The sequence below is a fragment of the Falco rusticolus genome, chromosome 8, assembly GCF_015220075.1.
Source record: "Falco rusticolus isolate bFalRus1 chromosome 8, bFalRus1.pri, whole genome shotgun sequence".
Taxonomy (NCBI): domain Eukaryota; kingdom Metazoa; phylum Chordata; class Aves; order Falconiformes; family Falconidae; genus Falco; species Falco rusticolus.
The window spans coordinates 44,141,769-44,165,398 of record NC_051194.1 but is presented as its reverse complement, the minus strand read 5'-3'; the positions used below and the strand labels follow the sequence as shown (position 1 = coordinate 44,165,398).

Below are 23,630 nucleotides of genomic sequence, written 5' to 3'. Positions count from 1 at the left end.
TTCCAGCTTCCCCATCTTTTTTCTTCAATCTGAAACCACTAGAAACAATCAATCTTACTTTCCCGTACTCCTCACAACACCTTCATAACTTTTTACTGACTTCACAAACCTTTGCATTTCAAATTCAAGTTCCAAACTTTCACTCCAAAGCCTTTCCAGAAATTTTATTCCAACTTTCACTACAGTTCTTCCACTCAAATGTTCTTTTCTCAAGGCTTGCAATTTCTCTGTGCTGCCTATGTCAGCCTCCCAATGCTCATATAAAAAAAATAAAGAACACTTTTTTTGGTTGTTATTTAAAAACAGAGTTTAAATATTATTATTATTTAAGCATTTTTTTGCACAAAAACATGTCAAGGACAAGCACAGGATAAGGCTACCTTGTCTCTAGCCTAATGTCATTCTGGAATTAAAACACACAGGATAAGGCCACCTTGCCTCTAGCCTATGGTCATTCTTGAATCAAAACTTGCACTGACCTCAATGCAAGTGCTGCTCAGGTTGGACTAGAAATTGCACAGAGGACTAATTTCAATCTAGGAAAATAATGGAGTGGTTCAAAGGAGACTTCCTTCAAGTATCTCTTCTTGAACATTACTAGAACAGTACAGAAATACCAACCAGAACCAGAGAGAACCATTCTTGCCTGGCTGAGAATAAAATCACACTGTACAGCGGCATAATGAAAAAAGAATTGTTAAGAACAAATACATCAAAAACTTTTTTGCTAGAGCTGTTATTGTGACCTTGCCAGCCACACATTGAAAATGGCATGAATTTTTAGAGGTCAACTTACAACACCAAGGTGACAAAATGACTGGTCAAACAAGAGTCCCAGACAGTGGTACTCACTCAGGGGAAATCGAAGTTGCCAATTACAACAATTTCACTTGCTATTCTTTTTCAGTCTTTGCTATATTTAATACCTGTCACGTGCAGCACTACAGTGCTTGGGAAGTGAACGAGTATCTCTAGATAATTTTTAAGATAGACATAAAGCAAATATGATAAACTGAGATCAGTGCTTTATAAATACCTTTGGTGGTGCTGCTTAGTTTCACTCTCTTGCGCTTGCCCACACCTTGGCTACCATCCTGGTCCTCCTGGGGTAGGGGAAGAGTTTAACAAATTCATAATCGTATATTTAAAATTTTATTGCCAAGAGATGGTATGCTCTCAAAATTCTGGTTTAACTATCAAGTTGAAACAGAAAAGCCCTGAATATACTCTCTTACCAGAAAAATACTTTTATTGTTTACATGAACCATGGACTCTGTGCAACTCATTAGAAAAAACAATTTTTTTAATTGCCTGTTTTCCCCTACAGGCACTGTTATCATCTGCAAGTTCAGACATCTCCATCTATTTATTTTGTAAGGTTACTTGCTTTGATTTCTGAAACTGATTGCTACTAAAATGTTTAACACTAGAAAATTTCTAAATGTTGCACATCCAAGGTTTCACCTTATTCACCTGTAGGGTTTGGAGTTTTTTGTTTCCAAAAAAAAAATCAGCCAACATATTGGCTATTAAAGGTGGCGACACAGACAATTAGCTAGACATTTTCTAATCAATATAAAGATTTGATGCAAGAATTAAGTATTTTTGACACCTTTAAGAGGCCAATTCTAATTGCTGAATTCTAATTACTCATACTCTACAGAATAATGGAAACACTTTACACAGATACTCGTCATCTGAAGCTTTCAAGGCACTCTGCAAACCAAACAGCAATGACTCCAAAATGCAATGCAAAACATCATCACCACCACCTTACAAAATCTAACACTGGGTGTGAAAAAAGAATGTAACAGTACAGGACTATATTAAATGCTGCATGGATCTCTACTAACAATGGTAGTCCTAATGAAACTGTGGAAATAAAGATTCCTACTGGATCTAATAAAATGAGAGATAATTAATGTAGATATCTACTGTTAAAAATAAGTAATCAATATCCTTCTCCTCTAGGCAAATGCCATATTTTACTTCCAAACTTCACTGGAATGATAAAGAACCTAATACTCAAGAAGGGACTATCCTTCCTTGGGGAGCAAGATTATTCATTTTATATCCAAGGACTGACCAAAAGCATCATGTTAATGAAAGGTCTGAATTTTCCTATCCCTTCAGTACCTCCATCTGAAAATTATTTTTAAGATGGACACACATCTGAACTCTTAGGTATCCTGTGGTCTTTGTGAACACACGCTACTTTTGTACTTCAATCGGGAGCCAGTCACTTCTCAGGATGTCGCTGCTGCCCACTCCCCCATCAGAGGAGCCAAGTACTCTAAAGCAAATATCAAATCTGTTGAGGTATTAATATGAACTGCAGGACTCTGCAATTTAAGTCTCCTGCCCTGAAGAAAAGGGATCTAAATTCCTGTAGCTGCAAAGTTGATAACTGATCAAGAGACTGGGCTCAAGACCTCTTCAGTGATATCAGTTAATCCAGAGAGTTGCTAGAGGGGCCTTAACCAGAAAATAATTTGTGATTAATGTGTTGGATTCTAGCCTCCAACACCACTACTCTGGTAAACAAAATGCATTTCCCCTTCTACAGTATGAGAATGGCTTAAACATATAACAGGCTTCATTGCAACTTTTGAACTCATTTCACTAAAATGAAAAATCAAGTGACTTATGAGAAATATTCTCTTAAGCCTTTTTTCCCCTCAATAACATTACACCATTGGTTTTCATTGCTTCAGTAACATAGGATTAAATCTTAATGTCAAGTGCAGGAGTTTCAACAGCTTTGAGATAGTGATTGCAATGGCACATGGTGTCTGCCAAGCCCAGGGATGAAGAGAATGAGTAAGCAAATGTAGAACACCTTATTTTCACCCATTGGATAATGCTGTGTAAATATACCCAGATAATAGCAAAGATCTATGTAGATTTATTTACTTTACATAATATAATATTCAGCAATATGCCCAAGGTGTGCCACATCTGTTATAAGTTCAGAGAATAAACTTCAATATTACATACTATACATAGATTTTTGTACAATTACATTAAACAGCAATTGGAGTCAATAACTAGGTAATTGAGTAATAAAGCTTTCAGTGCTCATTAAACTACAAGGGCAGCCAAACAGAGCTATCCAATACAAAAAGTTTTGTCAGCGTGGTAAAAGCATTCACAGACTGAGTATTATTTGATGCCTTGGAGCAAAAAAAATCTTAAATAGGAGGACAGGTTTAGAGGGGGATTTTTTTTTTCTCCTTTTGGACAAAGGAAAAAAAGCTAGTAAGGGAAACTAACGGTGAGTTCTCTCCAAAGTAGCAGAGGAGAGAACACAAATCATTTCAGAAGTAAAGCACAAGTGAGCCAATACTGTTGGAGGGGGCGACAGGAGCAGGGCAGAACAAACCAAAACAACCCAACACATATCCCAGGACACATCCACCCTTCGGGTTCATTTTTAGCTTAGAACCATCTACTATTGCAGAAGTGAAACTAAATACTGAACTACGCCAAACTTTTCAAGCTATTTAGCTCCCTGCAGGAGCACTGATCTAATTTGTACCTACGTAGGTTTTGTAATTTAGACTTTAATCTGTGAAACAATGCTACCTTTAAGACTTACTTGGTAAGAAAGAACATTAACCTTTCTGGAGTCATCTTAAACACTAGAAGAAAGAAGTCCAGTTGAAAGTGTATTCTTGCCACATATCTTAATTAAAACAGTTTTGCTCTGCCATAAGAAGTGTAATAAGGCATTTTAAAAAAAGGCTTTAAATGCCCTTTGTATCTTAGAGTGGAAGGCAGGGGAGAGGAAGAGAAGTCATAAAAAAGGTAACTTTTTCCTAATTTCACTAGGAAGCATTTCTCTAGTAACATCATTTTCCTAATAAGCACTTCAGCCTTCCACCTGCAGTTTTGTTTTAATTTTTGGATGAAAGGACTGGACTTCCTTTTCAGCAATTCATATTTGTCAAGCAGACCATGAGTAAGAAAAAGATTATAAAATAAAAAAATTAACTTTCTTCTGAGATGCCACTAAATGAGGGTTTTCTGGTTTAACAAAAAAAAAAAAAAAAAAAAATCAGGAAAATTTGACATTATTTTTAATTGCATCCCACACCGTATAAATGTGATTTTACTAAAGATACGACAGGAAAACTCAAAAGTGAAAATATATACTAAAAACATCTACATTTTGAGTGCTTACTGTTTTATCTGCATGTTACCTCTTCATTCTTTTAAAAAATTTTCTCAATACAGATTTCAGAACAGCATCTTATGCTTTTTACAATGTATATTAAAAATGTAATTAATTTCTTAAAATTTATTCCATCTATGTCAGTATATGCAGAATTTCTATTTAGAAAAATCACATCTGCAGTAACATCATAAAATACCTACATGTATCTTTATATACTGGAGATGAGAAAGAAAAATGTCTCCAGAAACAAGTATCTTTAACTAACAAAGCGTAATGCAGCTGCTGTAATTCCTCCCTTTTTTAGTGATAAAATATATTTTCCTTGAAAAAAACAATCTTTTCCTGATTTAAAAATTCCTTCTCCCTAAAATACATCTCTGTCTCTACCTCCCTCTTGGACTTCACAAAAGAAATGTCAGTGATATCCAATCTCTCTTCAGACTCCTGACAACTTCAGTTTACTTCCATCTCCTCATTACTTACAAGGGTAAAACAGAAAGAAGCATGCTGAGCCATTTTAAGTTTATTTGAAAATACTACTTCAGGGTACTAACATTAGCTTGAATTGCTGCCTTCTTTCATGGGCCTTAAAAGACTATCAGCAGTCTTTAGCAAGTTGGGGTTTTCTTGTCTGTTTGTCAAGCGATAGTGAAAAAACAACAAGCAATACTTTGAAAAATGCCAAACTATAAATAGCACTGCTGAAAGAGTAACAGATGCTGTTGTGCTCGTGACAGAAGCAAACAGGTCATACAACTGTTTTAGACATACACGAACAATTGTTTTTACTCCAATAGTGATTCACAGGGATTTCAATGTAAGCAAAAGTCCTAAGAAGAACTATCCTAGACATTATTTAAAGCTTGTTACACTACCCTACCAGAACGACTGCTAAGGCTTACCAGTTGAAATTAGATTTTAAATAGTAAGGGGGGGGGGGGGCGGGAAGAGAATAAATTGGTAAAGTAACTACCAGAATTTAACTCTCCTCATTAAATTCCACTTATTTATTACAGCTGAATCTAACAGAAAATTCCCTCCTTTTTACTCCCACTCAACGTGTTTGGTAAGTAAGGTCAAGTCTACTCATGGGAATTTATCTACAGAGAAATTCTCACTGCTGCTATCACCAGTTCAGCTGGATTCTCAAGTGCCCAAAACTGCTAACACCATTCACAGCATCATATGCTTTAAGTTTGCTTTAATCAATCCCAATTTACTCAACAGTGACTTCTGAACTACCCACACAAGTTTCTTCTACATTACATACATACATAAATTAAACTGAAATAGTATTAGCAAAAGTGAGGATTTTTCAAGAGGTCCTTAGTAAATCAAAGACATGAGATCTATTCCTTTATATCTCCACTATTTCTAATTATTAAAATGGAGAGAATATGTGGTTGATAGAAGAGTTAAGGATTGTGGGATTTGGCTACAAGCATTCTCTCCATTTATTATTTGGCTGCAGTTCATTAGAGTCTTTAAAAAACAGTCTCACCTCATCTGAAGAATCCCCTTGTCCTGATGTTGCTGTAGCACCTGCTAAACCTTTTGAAATAAAAAAATTCAGAGATTCCTTTCATAAGTCTTATACTGAAAAGAGAGTATTTTATGATATTTAATGAGCCAGTATGAAATGAAACACTACATCAACTTTCTTTAAAAGATACACAGCAGTGGACTGAGAAGTTGGAGTAAGATTTCCAAGCAATACAAAATTAAGGATTTGCAAGTATGTCCCATTGAAGAACTTCAACGTACTGAGTTAACGAAGATGTGTTCTTTCAGAAATTGCAAAAAACTCTGATGGCCTTCAGTGAAAAAAAAAAATCCACAGCACTTTTGTAAGAATAGGTGGCTTAACTTAGTTGCAGTGACAAAATTCCACCACGAGCAATTTCATCTTGCCTACTGAAATTCCACTAATGCTATGACAGAGAAATGATGCTTAGTATATTAGCGACAAGAAGTTAGTATGTTTAGCTTTGTTGACAGAATTAAACTAAGTCCTGTAATTTGGTGGTGCACTAAATAACAGTGATTCCTTAAGTTCAATTAAGGTTTGTTTTTTTAAAAAAATAAACTAAAAGAACAGGTTATATAAAAAGCAGCAATAATCGAGTCTTCTCTTAAAATATTTTTCTACACAAACCTTGAACTGCTAATGTGCTAGTTCCAGCTCCTTGTTCCTGCATACCACATGCAATTTTATCCTCAGGAAATGCCAGACCAGAGCCTTTCAAAGCAATGAGGTACTTCTCATGACTTTTCTTTGCACATGCATTCTCTCCAACACCTTGAATACATATGTAAAACAGCATTAAAGCACGACAACAGCTATTTGGTTCATATACTTCATATTCTATACAAACAATCTAAACAATGGTCCACAATGTTTTAATAAGCTGTACAATTACGAGATGCAGAAGCTAACAAGTTTTTCCAGTTCATGAACTGAAATCCCAAAGACCAGAAACTTTTCCAGTTTTTCACCTCCAACACTGTGCTTTCTTCTAAACTATGCATTTCATTATTATTTTACTAGCACTGCCACCATTAATCCTACAGCAAAAAAAGGATTTTGATATTTCAGAACAGTTGGGTTTGAACAGAAAGGGCAGGGGCCTATGATTTTCAGTGTGAAAAAAATAAAATAACAAAAAAACCAGTAATGGTAATATGCCATACATGATTTCTAATATTTGGAATTTTTCTTTCAAAGTTCAAGTTTTGACAGCTGCAATTAACGGAGACTATTCATAAAAGATATGTTCGTTTTAACTGTTTGATGAAGCAAAGTCACACTGCATGCTCAAGATAGAAAATTTTCCACCAAGCAATGGACTGAAAAAATCCCAACACATTTGTTATGTAAGAAAAAAAAACTTTAGAGAAGCAAATTGCATCAAGTGTTTAAGGAAAAGAAATCATGAAAAAGATGACAGCATCTTTTTAGCTGTCCACCTTTTGCACTGAAAGTCTGAAGGGCAGGGTTTGCTCTAAAATCCCTTTCTTTACTTTCCCTACCTAGAAACTGTATCTACTCAGATGCACACATTCTCCATTCCAAGAGTCCAGATAAGAATGTCTTACTTCCCAATTCTCTCTCCACTTTTTTATCTCAGGAAATCATCACATATAGGAAAAAGAAGTAATTAAATTTCTTCCATTCAAATATTACTGAACAGGAGAGAAAAAGAGGAAGGAAACTGAGTAAAGACAACTGTCCCTGAGACAGCTTTCCTAAGTGTTTCTCCTTTCAAATAAAGATTTGGAGATTGCCTGTTCTTCAACTAGCTGCTACTGAAGCTAGTTATGGCAACTTAAATGTACAGTAATTGCTGTTTGTTTCATACCTATGCAAAGGAAGCACGCAAAGGACCCAAAAAAGACACCTTCTCATCACAAGAAAATAAGATGGAGTTAATTTATACTAGGTGGTTTGAGGTTAATAGTAACTGCCCAGCATTTCAGATTCATTGTGACTTGGTACAGGATGGAATAAATAACTGGGGGGGAGGGGGTATTTTTAAGAAGAAAAAACACAGAAGTGCAGGACAACCAATGGCCTTTTGCCATTCAGGTCTCTTTCAGTAATCTCTGTGAGAGTAGATCCCAAAATAAGTTAGGCATATTCCACTTTGAATAAGGTTGATATGCCTTAATTGGACATATTAAGCTGCCATGTTCACTTCACTTTGAAGAAAATTGATTTATTATAAAAACTCTTTTGAAACAATGTATCTTTAGACAGTTACCTGGAACACAAAGATAAGAGGGTTGTTCTTATAGGTCTTAATAACAAATGCTTCTAGTCACTCTAGCCCACCCTCTTTCTATCAACAACCAAAAAAATCCTTGAACACATGCATTTTTCTGGGGTTTGATAAGTTAAATAAACCCAGACATAAACTGAAGTGATAAACAAAACTTATGTCCTTAACTTCTTCATAATGTGAAAATGTAATTATTAGAAATGACAAAAACATACCAGAGCTAAGATCTTTGTAGAACTGTTGGCTAGTCAAAACCTGGGTAAGAACTGATCGCATTGCTCCTCCCATTTTGGTCAAGTCTTCTAGAAATGAAACGTGAGGCTCCAAAACCTGGAGGATTTTATGAAGGTCTTTCTCTGATGGCACATCAAGAGCTGAAAACCACATAACAAAAAAATTTTGGTGTAAATTGTAACATAATTGGGTCAAGACCTTCACAAGGCAGAAAACTATCATCACTACAAAATAAATTGATTGATATATTCATAATGCTCTAAAATTCACATGTACAGGTTTCAAATTAATCCTGCTTTCATTTTCTGGAAGAGCTCAAGACAATGTTATGTAACTGTTAAAACATATTTAAGAAGCTCTTTGGCAGAGAACAAAATCGAATCGCCTATCCAGGCAGTAACTTCGTTAGGAAAAGAGGCACAAAATCCAATGATATAAACTATAGATAGCATTCACATATTCATGTACTGTGTCTTCACAGACTGCAAAGCAAGAGATAGCAGCATGGTAAAATATGCTAGATACATGCAAATTTAAAACATACCAGGCTCATTATACCCCTCTCTTAAGTGCTGAATAAGACTAAAGATGAACTGTGGAAGAACTAATTCTGACATCATCAACAAGTCTTTCGGGACACATGGAACATTTGAATTTGACTTAATCCGGTGTCTTTTACAAAACCTATAAAACAGATGAGAAAAATGTTACCCAAGCACAGCTCAGCAGAGTTAACATATACTAAGAAAACCGTTACTTTTTCCTTTTTTCAGAGAGTACACACTTACATTAAAGGTGGTGCAGAAACGGTACTCTGAAATTCCAGCTACTACGTTCAAACCCATTTTGTTTCTGAGTCAGCAAATTGTAAAGGTGTCAATTTTTTTACCCTTCTCAAAGTTCACATATCTAACATTCCAGTTTCTTCCCATACATGTTAGAAGCATCTTCCATTGAACAGTTAGAAGAACACTGAACTTTTCTTTATTAAGACATGCCTCCCAATTTCTTGAACAGCCTAATTGAAAGTAATTGAACTAAACCAGTTCTCCTTTCTGTGAAACAGAGGCTGGCCCAATTCTTCAAGCCCTCATTCAGATAATGAATTTTTAAATGTCTTTTGACATTAATAAAAACAACTTTTTAAAAAACATAAGATTTTGCAGGATCAGTATTTATTTCAAATTTATAGCAACTAAGATTTACTTATCAAAGGAAAACAGAATTGCAAAAATTGTGCAAACTGTTTCAATTAAAAAGAAAAGAAAAGATTTCTTCTTTGGAGAATTCCTGTATGGTACTAGTTGAGGCTTGGCTAATGCACAATGACATGTGGTTGAGCCAAACCCCATTAGAGCAGACAGAATGATTTCCCACTGACTTAACATGAGCCTGACTGGATACTTTTCTGCTCCCAATCTATTTTTAGAAAGGACATTTTCCAACATCAAAGAGTTATTTACCCACATCAAAAAGAAGCTAACAACGAATAAAGAGTGTAAAAACACATCATACAAGAGCAAATTTTACTGGAAAGATTCACTAGATTTTACCAGTGATTTTTCAACAAGGATTTAGAAATTGATTCAGCTTTGTTTGAATATGAAAATTGTTTTCTAAATTTATTCATGTCCTCACTGTATTTGCTATGCCATATTTTCCAGAAAAAGCCTGCTACTTCCTACAACATAAGTCTTTCTTCTTTGAGGACCACTAAAGTATCACCTTCAAGAGAAGGAAATAGAAGAAAGCCACAAAGCAAGTATCTGTATTTAGGGGACGGACGGACAGACACATGCACAAAAAAAACCCAAAACAAGTCCAGCAATTAAGATGGCATCTTCACAAGAATGGCTAGCATCTTCACAAGACTAAAGATTAAGAGCTTCTCCTTTGCTCTTACACATTAGAGATGACACTTCTTACTAAGAAAAGGTAAATAAGGACAGTACTAGCCAGATGACTTGCAGTTTGTAATACAGCCTGTCCATCCCTGGGGGGGGGGAGGGTGGGGGGTGAAGTACCTGACAGAAAGGGCTCAGTGATGACTGACAACTTTCTGTTAATTAATTAACGCACAAATGGATGGTTTTCACTTTTGTCTCATCCACATACAGAAACCTTAACTGCCATAAATCACAAGTCTGGTTTGATCCATGCTGTAATATGGTACCTCATTTATTACCTTAAAGGTATTTGGTTTCCCTTTCACCACTATCCTTATAAGGAGAGATCAAAAGTAAACAAAGACTTAAAAGATACATAATGGAAGAATTACTACGCAGTGTGTTTTAAAATCTTTTATGCCCACCCCCCCCAGTATATTTTGCATTCAGCCAAAAGATATTCTCACTGGTTATGATCACAAGCTAAGGGAGCCAGGGTAACAAAACTCACACAAAGTCATTTTGAATTGCAGCTTCTGCTAAGCACAAGGCTTCCTTCCACAGAAAATAAAAAGCTCTGCTCCCCAAGAACCCTATGCCAGTGTATCACTTGTGAATCAGCCTACGGATTAATTACCCCAAATTTAATATATCCTGTAGCTGAAGGTTACGAATTACATCTTCTCTTGAGATTCCCAACAAAGCACTACTGACTAACAAAGTGTGCTATTATTCCTGTATTAATACAGGTTCTGAAAAATCAAGGAAGAACCCATACTCCGTTCACTGTAAGGAAACATCCTTTCACTGTCGTATGCACAAATTACAGCAGTTCTGAACAGGGAATCATTTCTAGATATGAGGCCCTAAACCATAAAGCAGGAATGCCAATATCATTTTACAAGATGAGCCATATTCTATATTTATGGTTCAAAAGCTGCAGTATTAAAGTATTGTCTGAAATCAATATACTATCGTAACTGTTCTTAACTAACAGCTAGAAACATGTACATAGTAAGGATCCCAAAATATGTCCTTACTGACATGACTTGCCACTGGACAAGCTATTGGCCATACTGAATTTCAAGCCAAGAATAAATCTAAGCCACAATGATCCAGAAAGCCAATGCTCAGATTTCATTATTTACAAATCAGGCTGAAAAAATGTTACAGAGCCCAAGTTTGTAATACTCACCCATGGGAGTCTTGTTTTATGCTGAATTACGGAAAACCAATCCTGCCACTGTATGGTACTTCCACAGTCCTGAAATAGTGATACTCTGTTCTACTCAAAACTCTATTGCCTTTAGAGAATGCTGTACAATTCTTCTACAAAAATTGACCAAAATGCCAGACAATGACTTGGAAGATCTCCAGAGTTAAAACAACAGCTATCTTAACTAAAGAAGAGCCAGAACCCGAAGCTGTGCCAAGGAAGAAACAAGTTCAAACTTCCTATACAAGCAGAAAGAACAACAAACTTCTCAATGGTTACAGTCACTGGACAAAGAGCTGGCAAAGCTATTCCATAATCAGCCTCCCATACCCCTAGAAGAGCTTCCTTACCACAGCATCAGTTAAAGAATTGTCTACATAAATGTACATTTCAAATATGCTTCCAGGACTATCAAAAGAGGAACTTAATGGGCAACAAAAAGGTGCATTTTCCAAATCGCTCCTGGTAACATCAAGCCTTGGAAATCAACCACTTCGAGCAGGCAGAAGTCTCTAACAGCCAATGAAAGCTAATGAAAGGTGGATATAATGTAGATAAGAAATACATTTTTTCTGAAGAAGCTCAAAAATAAAAATAACTATGGAGAGGAAGACTGACTAGGCAAGTGACAGATCACCTTGATCTAAGCTTTATTACATGATTTCCATATTGCAAAATACTTTTTCCAATAAGCTTAAGGTTCCCATTTAATCTTCAGTATTTCCTATTTCTTGTAAATCTTGTAAATATTTTTACTGTTGCACTACAGTAAGCTTTAAGAATAGGAGTATTTCAGTGAGAGGTCCAATTCTTTAGGCAGAAATATTCAAGCCCTATCTCACTTAAGGTCTAGCACAGAAGTACTAAAATACAGGTCTACAGAGAGGCAAAATTAATTATCTTTTTTCCTTATTGTTTTCTCTAATTCAAAAGTATATTCGGGGTGGGGGTGGGGTGTCTATGCAGTTTCATATTGTTTTATTCATATTATTCATAAAGTTTTAAATTGCTTTTTCACAGAAAGACAAGACTAATTTAGCAAAAGAAGAGAATAGTACAGTAACTTGCAATTAAATAAAAACAGAGCTTTAACAAGCAATCTTGTCTGCCTGACTTCAAATACAATATCTGAATTTTTTTATGCTGCACTGATATCTTACGTGTAAGATGCAGAACACTCTTGATATCTACACAAGTAAGGAATACCATATATTGCTAACAGAAGCAGCATTAACATCTTCAGAGCAACGTTCTCTTTAGACTTTCCAGATTCATTCCATTCCCTCCTACTATTTGTGTCTTTAATAATTCTGCCATGAATTTCTGAAATGTATTTTAGAAGTGCCTTCAGGTAAGATATGTCCTTCCCTTTAGGCTAGTTTCACAACTGCTTAAGTTGAACTAGGTCAGTCCTGCCACAATTCTGTCTTTAGCCCTCTTATTTGTTCCAGCATTGGCACTTGATTGATCCTGTGTTAAACCAGCTCAGAAGCTAAGCTAGCAGAAGTTATTTGCTTTAAAAAAAAGAAGTTCATTGGGCCAGCCTAAATCCACCAACACTCACAGACCTGCCTTCTTGGAAATCACACTGAAATCCCTGAATCATCATCCTGCCATCATCTCTTTCCTTATTCACCTGACAGAGAACAAAACACAGAGAACAAAACCCCAAAAATCCAGCCATGCAGGAGTATGCTGTCCTGGCCAACCAGCACATCAGGCTTCACACTACGAAGCCAACTCCTCCACTTCAAAGGAGAATTTTTAAACTTCCCCAGTTGTTACAGCTGATAAATGCCTTCAGTACCAGCCAGACCACACCTTTACAGCTTTTGAACATTTGCTCAGCCCTCCTTCCACTACATCCCACAACATCTCAAGTTTCAGTTCCATTCCAGAAACTTGGCATAAGTTCACGCACACAGAGGGGGACTATTTTTACCCTCACTTTTCTCTCACTGTTTTGTTCCCTGCCTCCCCATGTTTAAAAGTATTTTGTTTTAAAATGGAACATAAAGCTGTGAATATGGGACGCCTTCTTTTGTCTTACAAAGTCTTACAGTACTACAGCACTACAAGTACCTGACTCTGACAGAAGCTTTTAGGGGCAAGAATATGGGAGCTAAGTGACAGGACCCAAATGAGAACTCCTGGAAATCAATTCCTAAGCAAAGAAAGTAAACCTCTATTTGATTCTTCAATTCAGTGACAATAAGACATATCTAAACTGAGCTTTTAAGGTATTATATATATTTCATACTGTATACCACGTGACTGACACCACCATGTAATGTTTCATAAAGTATTAAAACAAAGTAATTTTTGTAGGTCAACACACACTAAAAAGTGTATGTATTTTGTTCCCACGGTAAAACTAACACACAAATGCTATTCCTACATACACTGTATCTACAAAATAAATGCAAGATGCAAAATACTCTGAGTGCTACAATTGTCACTTACAGTTCCTGTGAACAGATTTTTGATTCTTTATGTACTGGTGAAGTGTGTTTAAATGTTTTTTCCCTGCTTTTGCAGTTCATATATTAAAAGACTTCTTAATTCAGAACAAAATATAAGTTGCATAATCAGGATTAGAAAATTATCTTGATGAAACAGGGCTTCGATATATTGTAGCCTTGCTGTAAATCCACTGTCCCTAGCCAACAACACACACAACGGCAACAGAAGAAATGCAGAGAAACAAACTGTTCCTCTGAAAATTAAGTTTTGTGTGTTTCCCCCCACACCCTAGTAATTAAATTTCAATAGTTAAATTCCATTCACCTGCAAAACAGGCTTCTGAAAGTGAATTACCATGGCACTGACTTCAAGGCCTGAGGAATGAGCTCTTCTGCTCTTCATGAAAGCTGCAAGCCCCAGAAGAGTCCAGAGAAAAAGCTGAACACTTGTATTTCTGCTGTTAGGGACTCCACCAAGCAAAGCCAACTGCGAAGATGTCAGTCTAACCCGCTGGACCAACCTCCAAAGTAGGGACACTAGAGTTAATAGTGGAGGACAAGGAATCACAGCAGAAGACTTAATGGCTTCTCAAGAAAAAAAAAAGAGGGAAAAAACCCAACACCTTTAAAGGACATTTTTTCCAGGCTCCAAGCCTTCACAACAAAGCTGTCTGGCCAGGTTAGGAGGCTAGAAATCACAGATTAGACTCTTAGAAGTTATTCCAATCCTTGCAGAGCAGCAGAGAGGCCGTGAGTCACCAGAAACTCCCTTGTCACCCAGTGCTACATTGAGCGCCCTCGAGTGAAGCAAGGTCTCCAGTTCAAAGAAAAATCTGACAAAGCAGCTCTGCAGAACACCATTTCTATTATTCTGTTAGTCCTCAGGTGTAAACATGTTGTATAGTAGATAAAACTACAATGAGTTTCATTATTATACAAGTACCCCCTATCAGACAAAAAGAGTAGATTTGGCAGTTTCAATCATAAGACCTTAGAAATACAGTGAAAATGAGGTAGAGCTGAAGCTGAGCCTATGTTTGAATGGACCCACAAAGTTGTTGAATTTGAGCATTTTGATGGACAACAGGGCAATTCAACAGAATAACACAGTATTCTGCTGCAAAAACAGTCTTTACAAGAAGGGTAGATGCCCTGGGACTGCACTGTAATTGCATCTAAGTACAGCTTACATTTACCTGGTTTGATTAAAAAGCCTCAATTTACACACAGTTTTAATTAAATTATATATTTGTGCAACAAAATAAATATATTTGTACAATAACAGACACACAGCTAGCTAACTTACAAATATAATACCCATTTTCTTTGGTGCAGCTTTTTCAAACATCACAGTGATTGTAAAGTGAAGCCCTTAAAGTTAAAAGGGCCCCAGTTACACTGTCAATGGCAATATTAAGATTATTAAAATTATCTTAATTCATGCATTTGCTTGTATGAATACAGTCTCTAACCATTTTGTCCAACAGGAACTGCAGCCTTTTCAGTTGAGAAAAGGAACAGTACCTCTTAAATGAGCAGTTAATTTAGTATTTCACTGTCCTGAAGAAGGCATTGTTGAGAATATACTGAAGAAGTCACTGACAAGAATACTCTTCAAACTCAACTCTCAAAATCTTCATGGAGGTTAACAACAAAAAAGCCCACAAGAAAGGTTTTTACACGCAAAAGTCTTTCACAGCATGGAGTCTAAAGGTATCTTTCCCCACCCCTAAATATGGACCTAAAGATAGATGGACAAATTAAGATACAATGCATATTCTAGCTCAGGATGCTTGACTTCCTCATTTTTAGGATCTGATTTTAGTTCTTAGCCTTACATAGCATTCAGAAAGCTTCAAAAGACTTCAAAAGTAGATCTGGGACAAGCAGATCAGCATATAGAATGTCTAGTCCCGAGCCCTCATCAAAGCCATCTTTGCTTGGCCCTCACTCTCCCCAAACCATTAGTTCACATACAGTCTCTCCCTGCCCAGGTGCTTTCAGAATCCCATCAATTATCTACCCTGAAGCACACACACAGTACATCTTCTATTTAAAGAACAAAAATAAAAGTTTCCAAAATAGTGTCAACAAAAATATTTTCTGGCTAAGAAAATTTAAACAGGTCAAAAATACAGCATGTAATATTTTGGTTCCAAATTTTCAAAGCAACTGCACAATGCCAGACAAATGCAAACCCAATCTTCACTTCTTCAGGATCTGAGTAAGACCTGTGGATTTTAATAAAAGCTATCAACTTAAGCTGAAGATACCACTTTGGTCAGGCCTCCAACAGACAAGGTACATCTGTAATTTGTAGTTTCCTTGGAAAGGTAAGCGTTCATGCGTTTCATGCCAGAGCTATTACTGCTGCAGGCACTGTGCAGAAATGGAGATAGATCTTGATGAAGGCAACAGAGTTCATTATATAGTCCTTGTTATTGTAATACCCAAATGGCTACGTTTGTTACTTCAATGTAAAGAAAATTCATACTATTTTCAAAACTAACTACCAGAACTCTATAGAGGAGGGCACCTAGGACACTATTATTTGGAATCAGCTGCAGTTGTCAGACACCATTCCAAGATTTTTTGTAAATATAAAATTCCTAATATTCTGCAAGTGATAAGGAAGAACAGCCCAAACGCCAAACCAACCTATATTAATTGTCACTAAGAAAGATCTAAGAGACAGAAGTTCCTTAGGAACGTGTTTTCCAAACATAGACCCAAAACCACATTTACTCCATCGCCAACAGATCCATTGACAGCTCCATGTAGATCAGATCTGTACCAGATAAATACCACTCCACCCTGACTTAGCAAACTTAGAATCCTGGATAGCCGACAGGTTCACAAAAGAGCTAAAAGGAGTTTTACAAGTTGGTGGGATCAAAGCAAAGGAACTGAAAATCAACAGTAGTTAGCCCAAACTTAAACAAAACTATTTCCAGAGACCTCCAAAACACCAGTTCTTCTTAAACAGATTATATACCGAAGTATATTACAAAGCCATAGACAAGTCATACAATAAATATGCCTACTTCAGACAAGGCAAGATACACAGCAGTTGAATCTTGTGAGCTCAATCTTCAGAGTACTGTTCTGTTCTTCAAACCAGACTGGCCCTACCAGCAAAAGCTTTGGGGTAGAACCATCATTTATTTAAATATTTTTCAGTGACTAACACGGCAAGAATTCAGGCATCTAAATGTTTAAAGCTATGTACATTGATACATCTGAGTATCTTACTGATGCCTTTGAAACAACCACACATTATTCCTAAGGCGTGTATAAAGTACATGGCATCTAGTCAGGCCACAGCTCTAAAAGCAGCAATACAAAATTATCACTTGGCTGTTAATCATTTGGAAAACATTGCACCAAGTAATTTAGAGGCTGATGTAGTCCTAATCAGAGGCATTCTTAAGAGAAATCTAGACAGGCAGGTTTGTGAGCTGACTGTATGTCGTGATGAACTTCAGCAACACAGTGATCTGAAATCTTTCACTCTCCAAAGTTAAGACCTAACATAAAGCTCTGTGAAAACTACTGGATGTCATTGTGGAATCCTAAGCAGCAATACAAAATATTGAGCTTTATGTCTGGGGGAGGTAGGGAAGAAGGCAGAGGGAATCAATTATTTATAAATGCATGGTAACTGTGGTTCTTTGAAATGCTGTGGTCAGTGTGAATCCCAGCATGGATTCCTCTACCCTGTCTGTGGAAGGTCAGGTGGTGGAGTTTTTGTTCCAAAGAGTAACACCCACCAGAAGTACATGACCATGGGTTTATTCAGACTCTTGTGCCGAGCTAAGAGGCAGTACAGCTCAGACTTCTCCTTGGTCCCTTCAGCCCAAAGGACTTCAAAAGCAGAGAAGCTTCATGGGAGCTGACAGAGATCCTACAGAACACCATTTGTACCAGCCCAGCAGTCCTGAACATGAGGATGTCCTTATGTAGTTTCATAATGCTCAGAGGCTAAACTCCTTGACAATGTGTAGGGTCTCAGCCTGTTGATAAAGCATCTGTTTCAGCAACTTCTTGAAGGTCCAAAAGAGCTTCCCTCTTTGAGGCTGCATTACCAAACTGAGCCTAGGTCCTGGAGAACTGCAACCTTCTTGTCTACTGTCAAAGAACACGATAGTCACACTGGAAGAGACAACCTTAAACAGAAACATGCTATGTGTATGCTAAATAGGTGATTCACTGTTGTAAGACATGCCATAAAATAACCACGTGATCTACTTAATGCCAGTAAAAATAATTATTACCTGTATGTCCCAGAACCCAGCCACAGGCAGATGGGACTTTCCTGATCTCAAGTGGATCACAGCTGCTACAACCCAAGATGATACAAAAGACCTTGCCTGATGAACATGCAAGAATATATCCAGAGGTAATTATTAATAATAGCTTTCTAAACAACAAACTTGCTTTTTTATTGTCACTCTATTTGTTAAAGTTTTCTCAAGTCTACAATATGAAAAAGGTCCCTTATTCAGCAACAGAAAGCAGAAGAAATAGAACATATTCTTCCACAACTCCCAAACAGCACAGCAAGGCCATTTCTATTGAAATGAGTTCCTGTAAGGAAGTGTCTTGGAAAAGGGATAAAATAAGGAATTGAGTCAGAAGGAGGGAAAGAAGGATATCGAGACAGAGTAGCAAAGGTCATCAATACTAGGTATCTACTATCCAAAATCTAAACTTAACTAGAACTATTCAATAATACTTACTGTGTGCAAACATTTTAATGCACTGAAAAAACAGACCCAATTCTAAATAAATTAAAGCAGAAGAAAATAAGCAGGCTATAAACCAAGAATATACTTCTCATCCTTGCTGGCAGTGAGAGGAGGCAAAGAGTTTTCTGGCCTTTTCATAAGGGATCATGGCAGACCCAACAATGTATCAGTCCCCAAGAGAGACAAAATGAAGAAAAAAAACAAAAAGAAAAGGAAAAAAAAAAGAAAAAAAAAAAAAAAGAGAAGTTTGATCTAGCGTGTAGCTCAGACAGGATCTCCATGAAACCTGTACAATGTATACCCTAAGACATGGAGCTAAATGGAAAGATGAGCACGGATCATCAGAGACAGGACTGCCGAAAGCTTACAGCTAGGTACCTGAAGGCGTTTTTGAACACAAGGCATACAACATCAATCTATAACAGTTACCTTTCTTAAAACTATAGGGTTTTTTTACTTCACAGATGCCTACTGATAAAGAAATGGCCCACTGTCACAAGTGGAAATCGATAATTTCTCAGATCCTTTTACATAAGTCATAAGAGAAGGCAACACTATATATCAATGGAGCCATTGGTTGCCATAACTACCATCAAATATACAGCAAACATCAATGCAAAAGCCTGTTTAATGAAATTCTTAACCTGGCTTTTTGCCTTTCAGGATATGCAACCCTTGATGGAGATATTATTCTCTTTGTACTGTAATGCAGCACTAAAACATCTGCTTCCCACATGATTAATTTAACAAATAAGTCAACACACAGTGAGGCACACTCAGAAACAGGACACGGGGGAATGAAATAGCCAAAGCACAGAAGCTCTCTAGTATATCAGGTTATTGTCTACAGACTTAAAGGGGAATCATAACAAGACAGCCACAGAAACAAGACAGTACTTGTCAGTAACATGTTACTAACTAGTTAAATTCTTAATATAACCACATGGCATATTGCTTCCTTTAAGCTTATTCTACAAAGTTTCATTATAACACAAAATTATCTGCCAACCAAAAAATACTTCAGTCTGAATCTTCCCCTGTCCACCTGCATGGGTTTTTTTTCCTCCAACAGATGAACTTGCCTGCTAAACTATGAGCATATGTCTACTATAAATGCTTCAGAACTGAAGATTTTGCCTTCTTCAGAACATTATTAATTATCTCTGATGGAGCTGCAAAATTTCATTTGCCCATGGCTCAATACCATGTGGGAGATGCCTACAAACTATTTTCACCTAGTGACATATCACTGGATCTTAGAATCTATTAAACCTTGCCACAGCTAGTTTATAATATTTTGACAAGCAGCTACATTTACAAACTTGAACATTTTCTAAAGTCTAAATTACATTCTAGAATATCAGACCAAGTAGAATTAACTTAATCATCAAAAACACTGAAATTTGCATGAGAATCAAAAGGTTCACAAATGTGACAACCTGATTTTTCTGAAACAAATGAGAATTACACAAGGTACTTAAAGCAAATCAGCATCCATCTAATATGTGATACTCCAGCTTCCTGGCATCAGAAATGAAAAATTAACACTCAGTTATCTCTAAAAAGTAAATTATAGATTTAATTAGTAATAAAAGATTAACACACACTTCCTTACACCACAGACAAAACCCATCTCTAGATTCACATTAGCCACCTTAAAGGAAATGAAAAGATATTCCAGATGGTATGCTGGAGAAATTTCCTTTATAGCAGATAAGTTAACTAAGACTTCATCAGAAGTATTTTTTGAGATGTATCAAATCAAAAAACTCTGAACATGATAAGCCAGATAACAAGAACCAACAAAACCAAAATACTGTTACTTACAATATTCGTATACAGTTTCTACACAAAATTTTATCTGAGCGGGCAGATGGTAGATAAAGTTCGTAAGTAGGCTCCACATTTGATTCCCTTACTATTAATAGAAGCCTAGCCTGCAGTGGCCAAGGTTATATTAAGCTAGACACACTCCAATTTCCTGAATCTACCATGAGGGCCTCCTAACTTTAACATGTAAAGCATTATCTTTGTAATTGTGCAATTGATTTGTATAGACAAATCAGTTTATCTAAACATGCTGCATTGAAGCAATGCAAGTCAATAGGTAGAAATGCATGTGTTTGCACACATTAATGTTTTCACATTGGTTTAAGCTTCACTTACTTTGTCTTGCACAGCAAAGAGTTTCTAGTTCACTTAATTGCGCTGGCTTAACATCAGTTCTTTAGATAAGCAGGAGTGACCTTATGTTGAGTGCAGACACCCATGTACTGTCATGTATTGTCCTCCGGTGTGTCCACAAGGACTGGAAAATCTACTGCTCAACTCAAAGAGCGTTGTTTCTGAATGGAATTGTTTATCTAGAATGATCAAACATCCTGAAGGGCCCTACCTCATGCCCAAGACAATTTACTCTCAAATTCCACCATTAAAAGTAACAAGTAGGGAAAATATAACAGAAATGAGGAAAATATTCTTACTCCCTCAGGGTTTGCATCTGTTTACACTGCAAATTTAACAGCATTTTTTATTTCTTCTTTATCAAATCAGCTTTCCTCAAGAAGAAAACCGTAAAATAGAAGACAATTGTGAACACTATAAACTCCAGGATGAGAGGAGTATCAGAAGTCATTTTAATATTCACCTAAAGTAGTTCAATTTGTCTGTGCTCTATTAAAATCCTACCACTAAGAGGAGCCCTATATCTATCCCACACTGAGCACTGGAAGAAGGGACATTAAATTTTTTTTCTTCCTTCTCAGGATCGAGGGGAGCTGTTACTTCGGTGATACTGAGGAAAGTAGAATCACCAGAAGTTGAACAAGAACTGACAATGAAAGAATCACTTCAAGCGTAGCCCCTTGAAACCACTGAAGATCAATGAAAACAAAAGGAGGAAAAATACTCTTCCATTGGAGGGGGCCTACCAATGAGAAAATATTCCACCAAAATGAACAAAGAAATTATGAGGGAAGACGGTACGAGAAACAAAGGAAAAAACATAAGAAGAAACAAAAACCAGAAGCCACAGCCAAGACAACAACCTCCAAGCAACAGGAAAAAACAGGATTAGTGAAATCTCTAAGCAGAAATGCAGAAGGAGAGGGAATCTTAAGATGCAGAGTGAGCGATGCAGTATTATATGATGTAAATGTTAAAAACATGAAAAGAACCAAGGAAAATGTATTACTATTTCTATATATGTTCCTAGTGGTTTCTGCTAGGTAAACCACAAGTCAGGATTTATTAGAAAGAGGTGGGACGGCTCTTAGGAGAGCATGTCATCCCACTCAGGCTAAGCCAAGCAAGATTGAGACTATTCTAGAAAGCTAATCAGAAGGAGGCCTCACTCAAGCACTCCAAACTGTCTTCTGGTGAAGTCTCCAGCTCTCTGGTGAATGAACAGGAACACAGGGAGCTCCAAAGACACCTCACTATGAAACGTGAAGTTTACTGGCTAGGTATCACCTCCACCCAACAGCTGGTCAATGGATCACTTCTACTGGTGAGTACAAAGGGAACAAAGGCAGGTATAGTGAGGTACCACATGCCTCTTCACCTGACCAAGTGCTCAAGTCTTGCCTCCAGTAGGTCTGCATCCTTACAGGATATAAAGACTTCTGATTTCTACAGAACCCTGCCCTGTTGTATCCATCCAAGAGTTACTGAATCCTGTGATTTACAGCTGAGAATAGCAAAAACAGAAGGCAAGATGAAGTGCAGACTGGAAGAACACGCAAAAATGGCTCCCTCTTACTCAATCTGTTCGCTTCGGCATATTTGCTCACGCAAAGTCCAAGAGTATTTGGACACACTTCGCGGTTAGCTGCGCTCGGCCAAGGCAGCCAGCTGGAAGCTGACAGGTACTGCCGGCCATGCACTCCGCCTCACCAGCTTCCCTAAGGGCCGGCACTGGGTGCAAGGGCAACGCGATCTGCAAACGAGCGTCCTAAAAACCGGCACAGGCGCACCGACAAAGAAGGAAGCCACCTCGCCGGACCCCCGCCGGGGCTGGCGGCCGCGAAGGCGGGGCCGACCCCCGGCTCAGCGCGGCCCTGCCGCCGTTTCCAGAGAGCGGCCCCGCAGCCAGGGCGGGAGGCCGGCGACCCGCAGGGCGGCAGGTGCCCCGCCGGCCCGGCCCCCCTCCCCCGGCGCGCAGGGAGGCGCCGGGCTGCGCCGCGGACACACCTCTGCCGCCCAGCGCGGGGGCCGCCCCCGCCGGCAGGTGCCCGCCCGCCCCGCCGAGGCCGCCCGGCGCTCACCCGGCTTCCCGCATGACGTTGCTGTCGCCGCAATCGCAGGCGCCCCCCGCCTGGCTCCGGAACATGTTGTAGTCGTGCCCGGCGTGCTCGCCCTGGTGGAAGCACTCGGCGCACAGGCTCATGCAGGGTGAGATCCCGCACGTCCGGCACCGGTAGGCCACGAAGTTGGCCGTCCACACCAGGCCGCACAGCGTGGCCGGGTCGTAGGCCCGCACGGCTTGCACGAAGCTGTCCCAGGGCTCCCCGCCCGACAGCAGGCAGCGGCACCACTCCAGCGCCTCGGCCGCCGCCTCGCCGCCGCCGCCGCCCGGGCCCGCCGCCGGGGCCAGCACCCGCTCTAGCAGCGCCCGCAGCTCAGCCGCCGCCGCCGCGCCGCTTTCGCCGCCCAGCACCGTCTTCAGCCGCGCCGCCGTCTCCCGCTTATCCCGGCCGCTGGCGCCGGCCCCCGCCATGATGGGAAACTGAGGAGCCGTTACGGCTGCGCCGGGCTCCCGGCTCTGGGGCTCCCCCCGCCGCCCTCTCTCCTCTCCCAGCGGCGCCTCCCTCTCGCGATAGCCGCGGCACCGGCGCCCTCCCCGCCGCCCGCTCGCTCCTCCTGACACTGCCTCTCCCCTCCCCTGACATTACCCCTCCTCTTCCTCTGCCCTCCCCGCCGGCCGCGGCGCCCCGGCAGCGCGCAGGTGCGCGGCCCGCGCCGCCCCCTCACAAAATGTCGCCGCCCGCGCGCCTCAAAGGTCTTGTCAGGACGGGGGCGCCGGGAGCGGCCTGGAGGGGCCCGCCGGGCCCGGCCGCGCCGCGCCGGCGGCCGAGTTTTCTTTGTTACCGAGCCGCTCCTCGAGCGAAGCGGCTGCCGGGATGACGCC

General features: G+C 39.0%; 1 protein-coding gene across 1 annotated transcript in view; it reads right to left on the bottom strand.

Annotated features, from left to right (window-relative positions):
- UBR3 (ubiquitin protein ligase E3 component n-recognin 3) overlaps positions 1-23,366 on the bottom strand; it is a 115,990-nt gene extending 92,624 nt beyond the window's left edge. Inside the window, 6 exon segments of the mRNA XM_037397335.1 lie at positions 1,037-1,103; positions 5,679-5,728; positions 6,333-6,476; positions 8,172-8,330; positions 8,735-8,874; positions 22,768-23,366. Coding sequence (XP_037253232.1) covers positions 1,037-1,103; positions 5,679-5,728; positions 6,333-6,476; positions 8,172-8,330; positions 8,735-8,874; positions 22,768-23,219 — 1,012 coding nt within the window. The 5' untranslated portion in view covers positions 23,220-23,366.
- Between the last annotated feature and the right edge of the window lie 264 nt (positions 23,367-23,630).